The sequence below is a fragment of the Nyctibius grandis genome, chromosome 10, assembly GCF_013368605.1.
Source record: "Nyctibius grandis isolate bNycGra1 chromosome 10, bNycGra1.pri, whole genome shotgun sequence".
Classification (NCBI taxonomy): domain Eukaryota; kingdom Metazoa; phylum Chordata; class Aves; order Nyctibiiformes; family Nyctibiidae; genus Nyctibius; species Nyctibius grandis.
Window position 1 is genome coordinate 16,391,986 of NC_090667.1, and position 20,250 is coordinate 16,412,235.

The following is a 20,250-nucleotide window of genomic DNA, read 5'->3' on the forward strand; positions in this document are numbered from 1 at the left end:
TTTGGAAATGGAAACCATTTGCAGCTCTCTTGATGCTCTTGCTCAGCAAAACTGCAAACAAATTGGTCCCTAACACCTTATTTATGGGTCTGTTTAGCAATGAGAATTCTGCTGGTGTCAAGATGCAAAGCTAAAAAGGGGCTTAGACAGGGTCTCCTGTCCTGAAGCTACTTTGCACTCAGGAAATCCTGTATCTTACAATATACCAGACTAAAAATGACTCAATAAATCAAACCAGAGGAAAGGACTTCAGTTCATTCTTCACTTAGGTGGAAGGTTAAAGCTGTCCAGGTAAATCTAGCTCTTCTGAAGCTAAGAAAATGGGCTATGAAATAACCTTAAATCATAAGTTATGTCCTGAAGGTTGTACTTAACATACCTAGCATGTATAATTCATTTTTTTTTCCTGCAGGACACAGTTCAACGCCTGATTAAAGAGCATACTGGAAGTGGGCCAGGCTTAAGTCGATTTTGGTAGACAAAAATGGGTTGAAAGGGAACGGAAAGGTTAAAGTATTCCTTTATTTATGTGGATAACATGAACCGAACAAGGTCGTACTGGAGCAGTACCTGAAAAGCCAAGAAGTGAGGCAAAGCATAAATACAAAGGGAAGCTAAACCAACATGTTAGTATGTGATCAAAAGAAACAAAGTGGCTTAGCACATTATTTCCTGTCAGCTGAGCCACAGTAACAGTTCACATGCACATTTTCAGTCCACACCAGTGAGCTAACATCCATTTCACACCCGCAGCGGGCTGAGAGTGAACGTGCACTTCGTTATACAGGTTAGCAGCCAGGTAGCAATTCGCAGTGATCGCACAGAATCACAGACTCAGTGAGGTTGGAAGAGCCCTCTGGGATCATCGAGTCCAACCGTTGCCCTGACACCACCATGGCAACTAGACCATGGCACTAAGTGCCATGTCCAGGCTTTTCTTAAACCCCTCCAGAGATGGTGACCCCACCACCTCCCTGGGCAGCCCCTTCCAATGTCCAATGACCCTTGCTGAGAAGAAATGCTTCCTAATGTCCAACCTGAACCTCCCCTGGCCAAGCTTGAGGCTGTGTCCTCTTGGCCTATCGCTGGTTGCCTGTGAGAAGAGGCCGACTCCCACCCCGCTCCAACCTCCCTATGTGTTCATTCTCGGCTCTGTGCCTGTACTTTAAGATGATGACTGGCTGTAAAATGCAGATTAACCACTATTAGTGACAGGGAGAAGGATCAGGTCACTGATTTATTTTTTCGCCCCTTAGGTTTTATGCGGGTCAGCTTAAGTTGGTACAGATGCCTGTTTTACTGTTTAGCAACAAAAGCAGTCAAAATATTCCTCAGCCCATTCTAGGTACGTACCATTGTTGAAGCCATTGGTGATACAGGACGGGCTCTCCTTGCCAAGGACCCCCACAGACTGGCTGTTTCTTTGGAGCCCTTGACTAGCCCTCGCGTGCCGAGAAGCGTAAGCAGCAAGAAGCACCGTGTGGTTTGTCACCGGGCTCTTTGCTGCCCTTTCTTGATTGTGCAGATCCATTTAACATCTGACTCAGCTTTACAATTTTCCACGGGAACATTGTTAGCAAGTCAAGTCCCAGTGCATGCTCAGGGTTTTTTTGCACCCCCGCCCTGCATAGTTATGAATTTATTGGCTACATTATAGAAGGTGGCAGCTGTTGTTTTGAATTTGAATACAGTGCTGATTTCTCTCAAGGAGTCTTTGTCCCCATATGAGGAGGGAACAGAAGGAATACTGTACTGGAACCATCTCATGGTATTTTTACTGCATCCTACTCATTTTTTTTTTTTCTGACAGAGGGTTATATATCTTAATTACCTTTTGGCAAATCGTTATTTTTTCCAGTTTATCATTTATTATGTTTGGAACTGAAACTATTTATAGCCTTCCCTTTTACTTGCTTCTGTCTAAATATATTTTATGGTTGCTTGCAAGGGACAAACAGACAGACAGAGACATCCTCTTTTAGGAAAACTGGGGAAATACATCACAGACTCTTTTTTTCTTTCCTCTCAGACGTAGTCACTCAAATTATTTACTTTGAGGGCGACAGAGCATTGGAACAGGCTGCCCAGGGAGGTTGTGGAGTCTCCTTCTCTGGAGAACCCACCTGGACGCAACCCTGTGCAACGTGCTCTAGGGGAACCCGCTTTGGCAGGGGGTTGGACTAGATGATCTCCAGAGGTCCCTTCCAACCCTAACCAGTCTGTGATTCTGTGATTCTGTGATTTTACCACTATTGTGTGGTCAATGTGGAGAAGCAGAGTGAAAATAAGCAAAAAGAGATAAAATAAATATGCTCCACTTTTTTCTAAGTTACTTAATATGGCTGTATTAGATGGCAGTTGTGTGAGAGAACAGTACAAGATACACAGGGCATCACTGTTTAACAAAAGCAAGGATGTATTCCAGCGTGCTCAGAACGCTTACCCGGGAACCTGCTTCCCACTACGCTTCAAGGACTTCTCTGGACATCTAAATTTGCAGTTCTATTACCTTCCGCAGTTTCTCGTTTGTGTCTCATTCAGTGACGATTTTCATCGCCCTATGAAGCAATTGGAGGTTTTTCTTTCCTGGAGAGCAAAGCTAACAGATGATATAGTAAAGAAGAAGATGTGCAGTTTCTAGAGGTGGTTTATTTTGTTATGTTCTTGAGACATCTTGCGAGCCCGCTGGCCAGGGTTGGACAAGTCCCACTGAGTCTCAGAATTCACAGTAAGAGAATAATGTAAATGCGAATTCTTTGACAAAGGCTAACGACCAGATCCTGCTCTCTGCTTCGTTAACTGTAGGAATTTCAGTGTATCAGCAGAGTCATTCTAGTTTTACACTCAGGTAATAGAATTTGGCCCAAAGAGACTGAAAATAACGGATATATCACTTTTATATAGTTGAATATTGTCGTGCTCTGTTCGGGAGAGTATTTTAATCAAGCCCCATATAATATTGCCTGTACTCTATGACTAATTTCTACAGCAATATTAATTTAATTCTGTAGCAATTTATTGACTAAGAAAGAACTAAATTGCTTGGCAGGATAATGGAGAGAAGGAGGAACCTAGCAGGAGGGTTAAGTATGGCTGATTTCATTGACCACAAGAGTACTAACTACAACCCAATGAAACAAAGCTCCTGTAAGAACAATAAATAACGAGTTTAATATATCACTAGCAGGTACGAGCTGCGTGATCTGCTGAAAGACCTTGGGCTTTTGTCTGCTTCGAAGCCAGGCTCCATCCTGCCCAACATAAAAATTGCTTCAGAGCCTCAAGCTGTTAGCTCGTAAAGAACACAGGAAATAATGTTGTTATTGTAGCACTTCTGCTAATTTCATCTCCATATCATGGCCATGCTAAATCAGAAATAAAAATGTTAGAAGATGTAAATTGTTCTTAAAATCAAGGGGGAGAGTGTTTGTGTGGTTTTATTGTTGTTGTTTTTTTTTAAACATTATGGATGATGTTGATAAACTCGTATTAAGTGGAAAGTGGTTTTACTTCTTCCCCTGCAGGTTTTACAATTATTAAAATACAGAGGTTATAATGTAATTTATTTAAATCTGTTCTGAGGAACATAGAATGAAATATTCAAAATGACTCAGACCTGCTGAGTTTTTGAGGATCCTTTCAAAAAGATTTCTAAGTGTCTGAATGAATCCAGGAAGATTAAGCATCAGAAATACACTGCTTAAATAATGAGCTTGTAATTGCAGCTTTTATGTCCTAGGAACAGGCAGTTTGGTCATTTGCTCTCCTTAGCTGAGATGGGAACTGCCTCCTCTTAATTCGCTTTTACTCTACCATGGAACATAGTTTATACAGAGCGCTGAGGCTCCGCTTGCTTCAATGGGGAGGCTGTAACAGCAGACTGGATCATCAAACATCCTGTTATTCGTTAGAGGAATTCTGATTTCAGATTCCTAATTTGCCAAACCAGAGACCGAGATCAAAATTCATTGCTGGTGTAAGCAGATGTAAATCCACTGGTCTGCAAAGGTTAAAGATCATTGGAAATCATCCCAGTACAAGCGTGGAATATCAGAACTCCTTTTGCATCACCCATTTCTTTGAAACCCAGCCCTCCTTCTTCACCCCCTAAAAAGAAAGCAGAGGCCATGCAAGCCTCAGACAGACACGCTCTCAGAGCTGGATCAGGAGAGGGTTTCAGGATGATGAAGAAAAATAACAGGGTTTTCCCCTCTCCATCCAGCTGCTCCCTTTGCGGAGCAGAGCCAGGACAGCTCATCCTCCCCGGGGTGCTGGCGGGGGGAGTGTGTGGCACCTTTCATCCCCTGGTCCCAAAGTATTTAAGCAGCAGTGACATCTCAAAGCACGCCTGTAAGAAGGTGGCACCTCTGCACAATCTTTTTTCCACACGGGAAAGAGCATAGAGCACTGAAAGATGCGACTTTTGCGTGATGACGTGTTGGTGCTGCCTGGGATCGGTAGGTTAATACCCACCCTTTGGCTAACGAGGAGCAAGCAGTTGTGCATTTGTGGTGTTTGCATGTGCATCTTTGGTGCACAGTTTTGTATCTAAATGTTCAAAAAATTATGTCTCCAGGCTCCTGTTGAAAGCAGCAGCGTGCTCACAGCTTTGCTAAAGACAGTCTGAGTCCTGCCCCAAACAGCAACGTACCCGACCTGAATCCTGCCTGCTTTTCGAATCTGTATCCGACCTGTGATGGTTCTCATGTAATGTTTTTATCTACTTATTTTCCTCTTTCTGCTCCCCCGCCGGTGAATAGGCTGATCTGTTGCAGTGGGGGAAGGTCCAGCGTGCAGGTCACTGCTGCGATACCCCGCTGCTGGCTCTGGCAGAACGCTGCTCTCGTCCAGGGTGAAGCCCTTCACCTCGTCGGCAGGTTAGAAACTTCAAAAGTACAGTGCTGAGAAATGTATTAGTGTGATCCTTTCCAAACCTGAAGGCTTGAATCCAGTTTTGATCAGAAGATAGTGAGCTAATTTCTTGGAAAGATAAACGTGGTGTCAGTCCTCCCTCCTAACCCCCTTCTGCAGCTTCTGGCCCAGAGCGCTCCTCAGTCGTACCTCGAGCTGAGCAGGACCCAGCGCCTCTCCATCCCCATCAGAAGCTGAAAACATGTTTCAGCGTAATGATAATAGCATTTCCATTTCATCTGCGGGCTCCAGGCTGGCACGCCTGTGACTGGAATCGAGAAGGAGGTTTCTCAGAGCCACAAACGCTCGCCTGGCTGTTTGAGGGGACAAACAGCTCTCAGCTCATTACCTGGCCATCAAAATACATTTCCTATATAGAATGTGTCAAATCCTTTTCCTGGGGTGACAGTAAATGCTAAGAGGATTGTCAGTCTGGGATAGACAAACTTGAAATGGTGCTGGAGTATTGCTTTTTTTTTTTTTTTTTTTAAAAAAAGGGGAAATTTAATGCTGGAAACTGTCTTTAAATAGACATTTGGAGCTAAGGAACATCATGACATACCTGTTCACTCTGCACCCAAGCAGATTCCCGACGTGTCAGCCACTACAGGGTCTGTTCAGTGCGAGACGTTTGGAGGCTGGGAAGCGCTCTAGACCATGTTTACACCCTGAGCAGTTTGGATGTGAGACAACTTAAGACTCAGAGGTAGGGTTCTGGCCCGACTTTAACAACAAAGCAAACGTAGCTGTGATTTAACTGGCAGCAGGGTAAGTTATGAGAGTTGAAAGGCCTGTGCAGTGCATTCAAATGCATAACAGAGCTGTTGATGTTGAAATACTTTATTTCTCCTTAGACCATACTTTCTTACAACTGATGAAATATTGATGAGTGTTTCAGCACATGAAGAGACTATTAACTTTTGGCTTTAGCCAACTTAGTGAGGAATTTGAGAGCTGCGGCAGCTCCGTAAAGAATTCTCTGCCACCAGGTCACTCCTCCTCACATGAACACCACCCCAACTCATTTCTCTCCCTGGTCTCAGCTTCAGCATTTTTGACACTGCTGCTAAAGAATTCTGTGCTTTATGGATGAAAACCAAACATCCCAAATTCCACCTGGGTCCTGCTGGCAGCGAATGCAGGGCCCAGAGCAGTTGTGTGGTGTTTTCTCACGGTGACACGTGCCTTGGTAAGCAGGATCTCACGTTACCTTTTGCTCCCCAGCAGTTTCCAGGTGCAATCCCACAAAGAATGCAGTGTAGAAATCTAATCTCGAGGTGACAAAAATAGATGGTTGCAGCAAGATTCCTGCATAGGCGGGGGGTCCCACACACGTCTGCAGGATACTTGCAGCTTGTGAAGCCTTTTGTAGTTGCTCCAGAAGGAGTTTTCAGGGGTGTGTTAGATTGCATTGCAGGTGGGTTTTGCTACATGGCTTCCATCCTGCTCTCCACCCAAGCAGCCTTTCTTGGACAAAAGTCTGGGCTAGTGCCCTGCACTTAGGACAGTGTGTATATTTAATAATTACAATTAATAATTTAGTAAAAATGTGCCTGCTTTTCACAACTTTCACATGGCTCAGCATGCTTGTACTTCTTGCTTTCTCATAACGAGCTGTCTACAAAAGCTGTATCTTCAGTTTCGTTCCAGACCTTTAACCTGAGCTGAGGGAGAGAAACAAACTGCCAGAGGAAGCAATTAGCTTAAAAAGTACCTGAAACCAAAGGCTTACACAGTGACATGAATGAATCCCGAGTGGTTCATGCCTGGGAAGGAGCTTCAGCAAGTAGAGATCAAGTCGCTTTTCAGCTTGGATGCTCTCAGGCTTTATGTCCCTTGTTAGATGCCTGCTTGTGACCCTGTTTTCCTCAAGAAAGGCTTCACCAGCCTAAGCTTGGCCCAAGGTCCTCCCTGCATGAAGAACAGGGTATATGGATATAGAACTGGATTTGTCCGATAGAACAGGCATTTTGGGTGACTCTTTGGATTATCCTTTGGTAACTTCACGATGCTGAAAGCTTACCTTCTTTACTGGCCTGGGCTCGATGATCAGGGGTAGACCAGAGGGGTCCCAGGGATCCTGCCCAGCAAATTACCAAGATTACCTTTGCACCAGACAGGAGGGAGTCAGTCTGCATGACCTGACAAGCGTTCTGTGTGTCAGGATTTGATTTAGCTGAGGGGCTGGACAGCAAGGTGCAAGTCCTGAGCGACGGGGGCTTTCCTTTGGAGTCTGTTTAGCCATGTGTTTGTGTGGAGGCAGAGATTACATAAATGAGTGGGAGATGGGGTAGTGTTATTTATGTTACAGGCTCAGCCTGTATGTGTGAAGATTGCAAACCTGAACTGATCATGTGTGCTGCCACTGCGTGCGGAGGAATACTGATGCTGGGTGTCCTTCCTGCCTGGTTTAATGCTGCCACCCTATAAACCCATTTGTAACTAAATAATCCATGCAGAAATGGCACGGGTTTGGTTAATAATGCTTGGCAAACAGTACGGGCTGGGTATCAACATCATGGTCAGATCTCTAGGCAACAGCTTCTCCTCTGCCTCGTACTGTTGCTCTTTCTGAAATGGGAGGGATAAAGAGTATTAATAAGCACCCAGGCAGGCTGTGAAGGCAGCACACCGCTCAGGAAGAGGGTGCTGCTGTATCTTCACTCATAAATCAGGACCATTATCACACCAGGGGAGAGAAAGAGAACCCAGAGCAAAGGCAGCTGGTGTGAATTATGTCTCTGAGCCTGCTGGAGCTCTCTGTCTTCCCCAAGCACTTGCTTCAGCTGCGTACAGCCTGCCAGCAGCCATTCATCCCATCCCCTCCTGCCAGAAAGCTGATACCGGGCCGAGGAAAATATTTCTTGTGTCTGACAGTTTTTTGTGTTTTTTTTTTTTTTTAATGCTTGCTGTAATGAGCAAGAGCCCAGAAGTGCTTGGAGTGCTTTCTGCAGGGTCTACGGACGTGTGTGTCAACACAAGAAAATACGAAAGCCAGAGCAGCTTTCTCTTTGTGCAAGTTCAGTCACCCCTTTTGGCTCCAAACACATGTGCATGTATAAAGAGGGGAGTGACAGCTGCTGAGCACGGGGACTTAACTACAGCACTGTAGAATCCATCTCCTATACAGTACTTCTCCTTCAGGGGAATTTGGGGGGAAAGCCAGTAGCAAAACTGCTGAATCCATTAGTTTCTGGTTTCACCGAGACTTGTTAAGACACAAATGCCCTGCATGTGATTTTCTAAGAGTAATCCTGACTTATGCAGCTAATCCTAGTTGTATTTTTTTTTTGATGGGAGGGGAAACACCAAAGGGGCTTTTTAGATGGAAAGCTTGCTTGGACAGAGCTGTGTTCACACACTGGTAATGTGATGCTAGAACCACGGCCTGCAGACCTGCTTCAGGTGATGCGTGCTAACGTAACACAGCATGTCAGAGAATATTTTACAGACATTGGCTCGGTATTTGTGTCAGATTTTCCCAGGCTTTACCATGGTACAGGCCTTACATGAGTAAGAGCTTGCATTTTTCAGCCAGTAAAACATTATGGATTTGTCTGATAGCCTTTTGCCGCTCAGCAAAGAAGGTGGAACTTGAACCCTCGATAACCAAGTCTGGGTTTTTTAGAAATAAACGTGAGTGACAAGAATAGATTTGACCTCCTTTTTCTATAAAATGACATCACTAATGCCAGCGAGCCCTCCTTGAGGGGTTGTCTCAGTGACCTCTGAGGATGTCCTTAAGAAGCTGCGTTGGATGGGCGCGTGTGGTGCCACTGCCCTCTAACAGAACATACTGTTCTATGTCCTGCGTGTTTTCAGCAGCCTCACTCTTACACCACTTCCCTCTGCTGCTAGTCTGGAACTGAAATACCGCGTTCCTGACAGCCACCACACGGCTGTTACTAAGGGGCTGGGTCTCCTCCAGTTGTTTGTTTGGAGGGAGCCTGATAACTTGGCATGGCACTGCAGAGCAGGGGTAGATCTCAGCACGGCTTTTCTCCTCCATGGAGACTGATTGAGACTAATTGTTTCCAAATGAACATACCCAGCAGCTGGGCAGGTTCTGAAGCTCTGGCTCTCAAGCTGCTCTGCCTTGCATGGAGCATGTTTTGATGACTGGGGGCGGGCTGGATGAATGAAATTCTTCTCCCCAAAATGTTGATTTGCAGTGCCTGGTGCCAGTGCTCTTGCGAAGCTAGGGAAGAGCTGTGTGCTGGATGTTTACCAAGTGCTGAATAATGCATAGTAGTGAATCACGCACAGATTTCCCTTTCTTCCTATTAGAATTATTGTAAGCAATAATGGGATTGACCCAGAACAAAAATAACTCTAACAGAAGACGGTATAATGAGATATTAGGAGACTCCCTCTCTAATAACCAAAGCTTAAGCACTGAATTTACTGTTTCCAAAAAGTTTTAGCTGCAATGTGTTACAGCAAGTGGTATACTAAGACCTTTCCTTTAAGGAAAACAAAAAAGAAAAAGAAGGTGGTAAAAATTGATGCTTAAATGTTATAATAGCTCATTTAAATGAAATGCAAAGTTTATCTGTTGGCTATAGAGATGGAACCAATGATAACAAATAGTGACAGGTAACATGAGAGAGGATGGGTGAACAGGTTTGTCTGCATAATACCTAATGAACTGGATAAAATCATGGAGCAGAAATGCAGTTTAGGGGACCCTTGATATCACCAGAAACTCCTCCAGAAGGAGGAGTTCCAGCCTAGGTGACAATCGTGAGTGACCTGGACAACAATCGTTTGTTATTTCTCTCTCCTTAGGCTAGCACAGAGAAATAAATAAGCCATTCCAACCACGTGGATATTGTTAACTGTTTCTGCCTTAGCTTTGCTCTCACTGTTTCTGCTTTGTTATCATATTGCATGTGTGAAAAGAAAAAGAGACAAGATTTGTAAGTTCAAGAGAAGACAACCAGGTAAAGTGGCTGAAGGAGTAAAATCAAATGGATCCAACTTACAGCTGCCTCTGTCTCTCCAAACAAGAGAAACCCTGCTTCTTGTGGTGAGGAGGGATGGTGTTATTCATACTGCTATTAAGAGTGATCAGGTAACAGATCACTGATACTCCTTTTCCTGCAACACCTTTCTCTTCTGCTGTTCTGGTCCCTCCAAACAGTTTCTGCCTCCGGTATTAGTATTAGGCTGTGAGTCGTTCCAGAGGTTTCCTTGAAGTCAGCAGGTTCCAGTATTATTTGTACTCTCGGGGCAAAGGACCGTCACAACTGATGTGTTACTGGTTGTTACGCTCTGGATTTTGCTCTCATGAGTTACAGCTACAAAAATAGCTGTGTGATAGCAGAGACTTGGGGTTACACCTCCACCAGCAACAATGGGGTAGCGCACAATAGTGCTGCAGTCTGCAGTGCTCTTAGTGCAGTAGTTGGACAAAACCAGTCCTGCAACACCCAATGTGTTACTGAAAGGTGGTTGTTTTCATTAAAAATCACTAAATGCCCCGTTTGATATGATGCTGTTATGCACCTGAGTCCAGCGCTGACTGGCTGTGCAGAACAGCAGGCTCCTTCTTGTTGAGCAGAGTTTTCGACTTCAAAGCGTGTTCCTTTCTGTGAAGCTGCTGCCTGTGCTTTTTCCTGACTTAGAAAAACCTCTCTCAGATCAGCTGGCTTCCTTGCAAGGACTGATAGCTGCTGCTGTTTTCCCCTGTGCAACTGTAGTTGCACATTTTTGCCATTTACTCGTCATCACCTCAGTAACAACAATCTCTTTGCCATCAGCTTGATGTGTGAGTACGTATCATGGACGCACAGCACTTTGCAGTGCCTGTAACTGAGGGACCTCTGGCTTCCACTGAGTGTAACGTTCTGCTTTGCCAAGGCAAGGATGGATGCAGGTGCCGTCCTCGCACTCCCTGTGCTGAAAAGCTACACCTAAGGGGATGCAGTCTGCTCGAGTACAGTGTGCTGGGGAGAGCGTTTGTCGGCTGAAGTGATTTGCCTGAGCTTCTCCTAGATCTCAAAAATGTTATATTTTGTGGGTACATAAAGTTATTTCTCTTTTTATATGCCTGCTTTTCTATGTTACATACAGAGATGCTGGTGATCTGTTCACCACTGTAGACAATAATAAGAGGAAGGACATTTCTGCTTAGTGAGAGAAACAGGATTTCTCTCAGCTGGAGGTGGAGAAAGCTTTGAGTTAGATCCATTGTCTTCCTGCTTCTCCCTTCCTTTGTTTACTGTTTGCTGTTTAACTTCAGCCACGGTACTTCATCTTAAAAGGCATATTATACACACACTTATCGCACAGGCCTCTTGATCTTTCACTACCTAGAAGAGGGACAGCACTTCATCTTCCCTCTGTTTCCAACCTGTTGCTTTTTGATGCCTCTCTTCAATTCCTTCTGTACTCAGATGCTTGCCTCAAAGAAAACGACTGAAAGAAACCCAACTGTACCGCTGGGTCAGGCAGCTGCTCTCAGAGTTGTCCTTCCTTGGAGGATTACCCTGCAAAACCAGCCAGGAGGAGCGCTGAGGCCGGCTGTCGTGGCGGGAGAGCACGTTTCCAAACCTTAACTGTGGTTGATGGAGCCACTTCACCTTACTTGGAGCCACATCACTCTCTTACTGAAGCCTAGTTTCCTTTACGTTCATTCTCAGGGCTTTTTATTGTTGTTGAGGTTTTTTGTGGGGTTTTTTAACTTTACATATGCTCCATAGGTAGACACCTCCAGTCCCTTCTGCTTTTACATCAGTTTTGGAAATTAAAGGTGGTAATTAAAAACACCTGTAGTAACCCATTTCTCTCTCCCTGAGGCCATGCCTAAAAGCCAGGTTGTTCCTTACGGTGGGGCTGGGGCTCCCCGCAGCCCTCAGCATCCTCTTTGGCTTTTCCTGCTGCTGTTCTTTTTTCAAGCTCTGCCTCAGGCTGAGGTTTTTCCTTCGTGCCCCATTTAGGCGTTGCACAGGGTGCTCTTGTGCCGGACCTGCCACGGTAGGAGCAGCGTCCTCCACCCATGGCAGGTGGCTGCCGTCACTGCCTCCCCCCGTCCCTTTCTTCATCAGAAGATGGGCCAGGGGGGGTTTAGGTTGGGCATCAGGAACAATTTCTTCCCCGAAAGGGTTGTGAAGCATTAGAACAGGCTGCCCAGGGCAGTGGTGGAGTCCCCATCCCTGGAGGGATTTAAAAGCTGTGTAGATGTGGTGCTGAGGGACATGGGTTAGTGGCGGCCTTGGCAGTGCTGGGGTAACGGCTGGACTCGATCTCAAAGGCCTTTTCCAACCCAAACGATTCTGGGCTGAAAAATTCCCTTTTCTGTAACAGGGGGAGGCAGAGGGGAGCGGCCGGCAGGGGGCGCCACGGAGCGGCGCGCCTCACGCATGCGCCATCGAGCTCCGTCCCCGCGGCCGCGCTCCGGCATCCCCGGGCCCTCCCGCGCGGCACCGACCGCGGCGAGGCCCCACAGGCCGCCGTAGGGACACTGCGCGGCGCCCGCGGCCCGCAGAGGCTGCGCTGCCCGTCCGTGGGCACCGGGAGCGGCGCAGCGCGGCCCGGCCCGGGACAACCCGGAAGCAGCGGTGGCAGCGCGCAGGCGCCAAGGCAGAAGGGGCCAATCGCGGCCGCGGTGCTGCCACGCGCGGTGACGTCAGGCAGGCGCCGTGCGGCCGGCGGCGCGCTGGTGATGTCACACCGGAAGTGCTCTGTGGAGACTTCCGGTTGGGGGCTCGTCTGTCTGTCGGCGCTGCCGCGAGCCGGGCCGAGCTGAGCCGGGCCGCGGGGTGAGCGGGCGGGGGGGCCCGGGGAGAGCCCGGCGGGAGGGGCTGGGGCCGGCCGAGGGCCTGCGGGGAGCTCCAGCGGCGGGAGCCGCTAAGCAGCGGGCTTCAGGGCCGGTTTAGAGGCGCTCCGCGTTGCTGCGGCCCGCGGCCGCTCTGGGCCAGGCTGGGGCTCTGCTGCGTTCATTGGGGACGGGGGTGTGGGGGGTACCGGCGGTTCTGGCAGCTGGGAAGGGTTCGTGTGGCTCCGCGGTGCCCCGCTGGAGAGTCGGGGTGTGCTGGAATCCGGCCCTCCGAGTATCGGCTCATGGCCTGTGCGGCGCTGAAACGCCCACAAAAATGTTTTCCGCGATAAAGAGCGGCGTGAATTTTTGTTTTACCTTCCGAGCACCTGTCCTTCCTTACTCTAAAATATAGTAGGAAGTTTTTGAGTGATTTCTGAGGTGCAGGGTGATGCTCGTTCTTTTTGTTTGAGGGAAGGTGCTGTTTCCACTTAAAGATCAGGTTTTTTCCCCCTAAGCTTGGGTAGTCGCTGAGGGGTTTCTGTGAGAGAAAAACACACAAGAGCCGGTGGGGTGAACATCTGTAGCACTGACTCGGTGCCAGGGTTCAGACCCAAAGCCTGGCTTTAACTGCTGCTTTAAAACGGGCCGCAGGGCTCACCCGGAGGGGTTTTCTTTGTGTGACTCCCTAGGCGCAGAGGCGAGCAGGGCGATGGATTCTCTCCTGGCACATCCCAGTTTCACACCAGACTCATCCCAGCAGGTACGTGTTTTCGTGTCGGTGCTGTCCCTTGCCAGAAGGATGCGTGTGTGGAGGTGGTGTCATCTCAGGCTGGTACTGCAGCTTCTCCTCTTGCAGAAATACTTTGTATACTTACCCTCCTCCTTCTCCCTGCCCTGGCCACCAATTTTGTACAATTTTAACACCTCTAATTGCAACAAATACCCAAATAAAGCAGTGATTAAAGTCAAACTAAGTATGTCATCATATGGTCGTGACCCTTTGGAGGAGAAACAAACACCCTGGGTGGTTTGTAATCTTTTTCTGGGTAGATCCTAATGAGATCTCGCACTTCTCACGTTGTTCCTACAAATTAATTACTCTGAAAGCTCAGCTTCAACCTAAGAAAACAGTTCTCTCCCTTCTAACAAAACCAAGCTGACAGCAGGTTCAGTGGAAAAATTTATGCACCATTTCACATCTGTAGTTTTGTTAGTTTTTGTCACAATTGTTGTAATTCTTTCCCTTGGCCATATTTTGTGTAGAAATATAGATACTTACAGCAATGTATAGTACACGTGAGCCATTAGGTGGTAAACAAGTAAGAGTCTTGTTGTTTGTAAACTAATTTTATTTCGGTTTTTTTTGTTTGTTTTGGTGCTGTCACTGTTCGTAGCCAAAATTTTTGCAGCAGGTTATAGAACAGCTGAAGAAAAAGTTTGTGTGGTCACAGCTGCTGCCAAAGCATGAAACAGAATTAATGGTGAGTGGATTTTGTGGAGGGTGGGGATGTGGGAGGGATTACAGCTCGTGGAAGAAGTCAGCATAGAGACAAAACTTGTTGGTTGGACGGTCAGTCGTGAGGTTTTGTGTGTTCTTGGAGGGGGTGCCCTGCCTGGGGAATTACTCTTGTAAGTATTTCAGTGCTAGAAAATCTACAGGTATTGCTGTAGCTGTTCCTGTACGTTTTATAGTTGAATCCCACTGACATCACAGTCACAACAGTGTTGTCCCTGTCTCTGTTTAGCCTGTATTTCCCCAGAAGCTTGGCACCACAACACTTTTTCAGCCCACATTTCCTCCACCCAGTAGTTTCAAGATGCTTAGGACAGAATAACACAACTTCTGGTTTCAGGTGCATCTTTACCTTGTTTTGTCTAATGTTTAATGTACTTTTTTCTCCGTTGCTGTGGGTTTTATTGCAGAGTGGGGATAGAGGATATGCTGGTAGGCTCAGGATGTAATAGAGAATATGGGAGGTGTCTGGTGAGCGCAGCGAGTTCTGGCATTGTGTTTTCTTAGGTCCCTTGCTCACCACACAGCTTTTATTTTTTGGAACATGTGGCTTGTGTGTTGCCTGGCTTCACCAAAGAGTTTTCTTTACAGGCTGCAGCTATGCTGGCCTTGCAGGCTGGGTGAAAGACAATTCGAACAGTGAAGTACAGCTGTAAGCAAGAGAGAGTGGAAGCAGGGAGTCATGAGTTCCACCATCACAGTAACAGCTTTATGAAATCCCTTGGAGGAGAGGTCCTGGAGGGCCACGAACCAAAAGGCTCTGCCGTGTGAATTCCTGCTAAAGAATAAAAATATTATATTAAGCTAATCTTTTGGGAGGTGTAAATGCTTAAAGGTGTTTGGTCTGCCAAGGTGCAAGAGATTGTTAGAGCACGTGATGTCTTCTTTTTCGCTTGAAATAAGAGCTGAAATAATCTGAAGTGAATTTGTCTTCATCAGTTCAGCTTGCAGGGCTGTCTGAGGGGGAGTTACCCGGTGTCTTTCTTGGCCTTCAGGAGGGGTAAATGAAAGTGTTGCCACTTCTGGGTTTAAAACCTCGGCTGAGGGAAAGCACATGAAAGAGGCTAAAGTTGTGCTGATGCCAGTTGTGACTTTGCCAGAACAGATTTAGTTGAGGAACGTGGGAGAGGTGGCTGCTTAGGTGCTTGGGACTGTGGTTCAGTTTGTGTTGCAGAGCTCAGAGCTGGAGGTGGTCTAACCACAGGACTGTGATAATCCTGGGAAAAATCACTCCCTGGAGAAGCCTCCCAGGCTTAGCTGGGTGAGTGAAAAGAGCTGCTTCGAGCTGTGATTTATCCATGGGGGGGCACATTAGCTGAGCTTCCCTAAATCGCTGCCGTTTGTGCGCTTACTGGTTTTTGCCCACTTTCTGCACAGGCTATTCAGGCTCATCTGATTTCCCAGGACAGTTACATTGTGAGAGGAGGAGTAACCCCTGTTCTTGCCCGTGACTTACAGTGTGAATGTTGTATTGATTTAAAGCTAAAGGCACGTCTGTGAGCTAGAGCAGAGCACTCGTGTCCCAGATTGCATTCAGAGCCCTGCAAGCTCATTAACAGGTTGACTGCTTGCTCTGTGTAATCCTGACAGCTATTAGAAAGGATTTTGTAGTCGTTGTCTTCAAAGCAGAAGATAAGAAAGGAATGTTGCAGAAAACATAAGTGTGATTACAGCTGAGAATTGGGAAGAGCAAAGCCTTGGTATGGGAGACAGACTGCATGACTTAAAAAGCAAAGGCAACGTCTGGCTTTCAAAGTAAAGCTAAGAATAGAAGGGGGAATCTCAGCGTGAAGCTGGAGGATACATCTTACAGGACTCTCTCCTGTGCAAACATGTCTTAACCGTTCATTGATTCATTTCTTTACTTTCCCTCCACATACTGCGTGATCATTTTAGGTGATTACAGACAAGACCTCAAACAACAAAGCTGAAAAGTGGATTACACAGAGACTACGAAGGAGTGTGATCTGGAAAGCGACAGCGGAGGTCTCAAGAAAGAGCTTTCCTGTTCTGTCAGCTTGAGCTTTATGCACAGCTACGTGACATCCAGATACTCTCAGAAAACACTGAGCGAAGCAGTTTGGCAGGGCATTAACTTTGCCCTCCAGGTGTTCAGCCCCAGCTCCAGATATAGATTGACCCTGACGGGGGTGGGTTGCAGTAACTCGCTGACCGCAGCCCTGCGCTCACTCCGAGGGACAGAGTTAAGGTGCAGATCAGCTACGTTAGCGTGCTGTCGAAAGCTTTCAGGACCTTTCCGAAGTATTTTGCTTCTCCTTTTTAATTTATCATAATGTCCATGTGGCGAATCCCTTTGAGATTGTTAAAACTTCTGTGTTATTTCATTCCAGTTTAACGAGCACCATCTGTTACCAGCCTCTCAAGACTGCTTGTGGTCACAGAACTACAAGTATTGAGGGACGTGCGCTTCTAAAAGTGGTGGGGGAGAGGTCAATGAAGCTCCGTGAGACTCTCCCAAATCTGTTTATCTCAAATTTTGTATTTTTTGCTTTATTTTCTTCCTCAAGGTTTCTATCACCTGCCAAGTAAAGAGAATGCCGTATCTCAGCTCACAACTGCAAACCAGGCTCTTTATGTCAGCTTCCAGGGTTAAGGAGCTGCTGGTTGAACACCAGTAACTCATGGGCCACGGCAGCTGTGCAGTACTAGCTGTTGGTAGGTGTTGCAGCCTAGTGTCAGGCTTCTGGGAAAACAAATGTACAGAATTCTGAATCTGTGCGCTTCACGGGCAGTAAATCGAGAAGAATGGCTGAATGGTTGAATTCCAGACAGCTTCTAACTTCATATTTGTCTTCTGTGGTTTTTTTTTTCTCTCTCTTTTATTTCAGGCTCACCCTGTGGAGAAAAGTATTACTGCAGTGTGCTGTATTTCACAAGCAGTGACAGATTCAACAAGAACATAAGAATTCATGCTGTGGAGATGGGCTTCACGATCAACGTGCCCATGAGCATGGGCGTGACAGGTCAGTTCATGCCTTTGTGCAGGGTATTTTTTTCTAGTTACATCCTCCTTGTGATACTCTTCTTAAATTGCTCTCTCAGTGCATTGGAAATGCTTCTGGCAGAACTGCAGTTCACTGGAATGTTTCATTGTCTCCTGGGTGCCACTGGGCAAGGAGAGGCAGCCTGTTTTACAGGCAGCACTGGCACAAAGAACTCACCTCTCCAGCCCACCTCACCTACTCTGGAGAGTTTTACTGTTAACCTGCAGCTTGGGTCTTTTGAAAGACAGGAGTGCTGTGCACAGTGCACTGTTTTCCCATTCTTTTAAACAAGATTTATTCATGTCCTTCAGTGAGGTTGGCAGCAGGAGGAGAGGGGAGGGCTGGCTGGCTATTTCTCTTGCTTTAAAATTGCATGTAGCTCCAAAGGTAATTAGGTATCTTATTTCCTTTGGTGTAGATGGTTGTTAATACTTAAATACCTTTGTGCCTGTATGCAAAGCTCTGTGGTTTCTGTGCACATCTGTTCTACTTAGAGCAGTTGGTCTTAATCTTGTTCAGCTCAGGGTGGTACCAAGCTTCCACCTTCTAAATCTCACCTACAACATGCTTGCAGGCAATGCTGGGAAGGCCCTTCCAGTGGAACGTGAAGATGACGTCTTTGACGACATCCGCTGAAGTACCTGCAGCCAAAGGACGAGATGAACACCTGCTTGCCTGCCTGTCACCTACTGACACCCACGTAGTCTTCTACAAACAGCCAGCCTTGAGTGCAAGTGTATGTTCATTCCTTAAATGTTGAAAGAAACACACATTACTGATGTAAGCCCGTGGTGCCAGGGTAGCACGTGAAGACTAAACCTCGTATTACCTCATTTTGCTGTCTCCCTCTGACGTAAAAGCATTTAAAGCAGATGAAAACATGTAGTGTGCTGAGAAAAACCTGCAGTGAGGGCAGTGCAGTGGTCAGGCCCCTCAGAAGAAAGTATCTTGTCATTTGCTGGAGCGCTTAGTGCAAGTTTTATCAGACAGTGAATCACAGGCTGGTTTTTAACCCTGGGGAGCAGGAAGTTCACCCTTTTAGACAAAATGTTTTGTCTTAACATTTTGGCAGCTCAGTTTGAAGAAGGTGGGTCCTGATCAACAATGACAATGCTGTGGAGGTTGTCTTTCAGACAATCACAGAATCAACCAGGTTGGAAGAGCCCTCTGGGATCATCGAGTCCAACCATTGCCCTGACACCACCATGGCAACTAGACCAGGGCACTAAGTGCCATGTCCAGACTTTTCTTAAACCCCTCCAGAGATGGGGACTCCACCACCTCCCTGGGCAGCCCCTTCCAATGGCTAATGACCCTTGCTGAGAAGAAATGCTTCCTAATGTCCAACCTGAACCTCCCCTGGCCAAGCTTGAGGCTGTGTCCTCTTGTCCTATCGCTGGTTGCCTGGGAGAAGAGGCCGACTCCCACTTCACTACAACCTCCCTTCAGGTAGTTGTAGACTGCAATAAGGTCACCTCTGAGCCTCCTCTTCTCCAGGCTAAACACCCCCAGCTCCCTCAGCCGTTCCTTGGAGGTCAGCCCCTCCAGACCCTTCACCAGCTTGGTCGCCCTCCTCTGGACTCGCTCCAACACATCTTCCCTCTCTGCACTCTTACATACTTTGTAGCTGCATATTCTTCTCAGATCCCCTTACTGCATTACTGATTGTCTTTGGGACAGCACTTCTGCTGCCTTCCTTCTTAAGTTACCAACTAGTTGATTTTAATTCAGTTCTTACAGAGCATCGGCGTGGCGTGTGCTGCTATTTGGGAGTTAGACAAATGCATTGCAGGAACTGCAGGCTTGATGAGGAAACTGAAATATTGACTACAATTATGGGGCTGTTCTGTGGTTTGTGAACAGGCCCCCTGTGAGCCGGTGGGGGCACAGAGGGGTTTGCACCTGGATGGTGACTAGGCTGCTACATCAAAATTGACACAAAATTGACTTTCACTCTTACCCATCCTGAGCCTACAGAACTACCACGTTTGTACTTGTTCTGACATAACCAAGGGTGATCGTTACTAGTAACACAGGCCACGGACTGACACTCTTGATTCCCTGGTTCTGTTTCTTAGTGAGAGAGATACTGTCTGCGACTGTTCCCCGTTCACAGGTGAGGTGTGTAATGTCGTGGTGCGTAACATGACAAACTTTGGTAGTGCCTGAAGTCTTTAGTTCTTCGTAGTTTAGACATTTAGCTGCTTACTAACAACACTACTTAAGCAACACTTACTTACTTAACAACACTTACTTAAGCAACACTATTAGTGTTGCTTACTATTGAAGACAACTCCACCATGTATCTATAACCCTGTATGATTCTTCACTGCCATTTAAGTAGCATCAAAAAACAACAGCAGGAACTGCGTTTAAAACACTATGGAACACAAGCAGCAGTTTTCTCACCTGCGTTAGAGAAAAAAAGCAATTAACCCCATGTCAGTTAGTTAGGTACTGGGTTGTCCAGTTTACTGGAACAATTTAAAGTGAGGCGGGAGCCAGGGTTCGCAGTGTCAGAGCACTTCGGCACTGCAGGAGGCTCCTGGGGTCGAAAAATGTCGCCGTAGAGGCGCAGAAGTGCGGCCGGGAAGAGTCAGGAGGGGACAGTGCGGAAAAAAGGGGGACGGGGGCAGGTTCAAAGAAAAACTTGAAGCTTCCCATACCGGGAGTCGAACCCGGGCCGCCTGGGTGAAAACCAGGAATCCTAACCGCTAGACCATATGGGAGGCGCTGGGTAGCAGTTTCTGCGCCCGCCCCACAGCCCTGCCCGCCCGCACCCTCCTGCCGCTCGGGACGGTGCGAGGCTCCGGCAGGCGCCGCCCCGCACGCACCGCCGGGGCCCTGCCCACCCCCGGGGGCCGCTGCCCGGCCCCGGCCGCCGCGCCCCCTCCCGCCGCCATAAAGCCCCTCCCGCCAGAAAGGCGCTGCCCACACCTAAGATGGCGGCCGGCGCTTCGCTGCCGTCCGGCCCCGCCCCCTTCGCTCTCCTGGCCCCGCCCGTCTCGCCGCTGGCGGCGCCGCGTCACATGACGGGAGGGGGCACGGGCGCGCGGGAG

General features: G+C 47.4%; 1 protein-coding gene and 1 non-coding gene across 3 annotated transcripts; one reads left to right on the top strand and one right to left on the bottom strand.

Annotated features, from left to right (window-relative positions):
- The first annotated feature begins 12,585 nt into the window (after positions 1 to 12,585).
- On the top strand, positions 12,586 to 18,024 carry LOC137668113 (DNA polymerase beta-like). Of its 2 annotated transcripts, XM_068409407.1 has the most exons (6): positions 12,586 to 12,674; positions 13,363 to 13,433; positions 14,068 to 14,154; positions 16,715 to 16,862; positions 17,036 to 17,170; positions 17,766 to 18,024. In XM_068409407.1, exons 4-6 carry the CDS (start codon positions 16,829 to 16,831, stop codon positions 17,825 to 17,827), a joined length of 231 nt encoding a protein of 76 aa, XP_068265508.1. In that variant the 5' UTR covers positions 12,586 to 12,674; positions 13,363 to 13,433; positions 14,068 to 14,154; positions 16,715 to 16,828; the 3' UTR covers positions 17,828 to 18,024. The 2 variants fall into 2 exon arrangements, 1 of the variants encoding a protein (XP_068265508.1); XR_011048876.1 differs by lacking the exon at positions 16,715 to 16,862.
- A 1,824-nt stretch (positions 18,025 to 19,848) lies between these two features.
- TRNAE-UUC (transfer RNA glutamic acid (anticodon UUC)) lies at positions 19,849 to 19,920 on the bottom strand. Its single transcript has one exon. It is a non-coding gene; the product is annotated as a tRNA-Glu (tRNA).
- Positions 19,921 to 20,250: the final 330 nt, after the last annotated feature.

Bases quoted from the DNA above. Each gene is read 5' to 3' on its own strand.
- LOC137668113 (XM_068409407.1), top strand. From the start codon at position 16,829: ATGGGCCACGGCAGCTGTGCAGTACTAGCTGTTG. The intron at 16,863-17,035 runs GTAGGTGTTGCA...CTTTTATTTCAG, and splicing joins CTGTGCAGTACTAGCTGTTG to GCTCACCCTGTGGAGAAAAG. The intron at 17,171-17,765 runs GTCAGTTCATGC...ACATGCTTGCAG, and splicing joins CATGAGCATGGGCGTGACAG to GCAATGCTGGGAAGGCCCTT.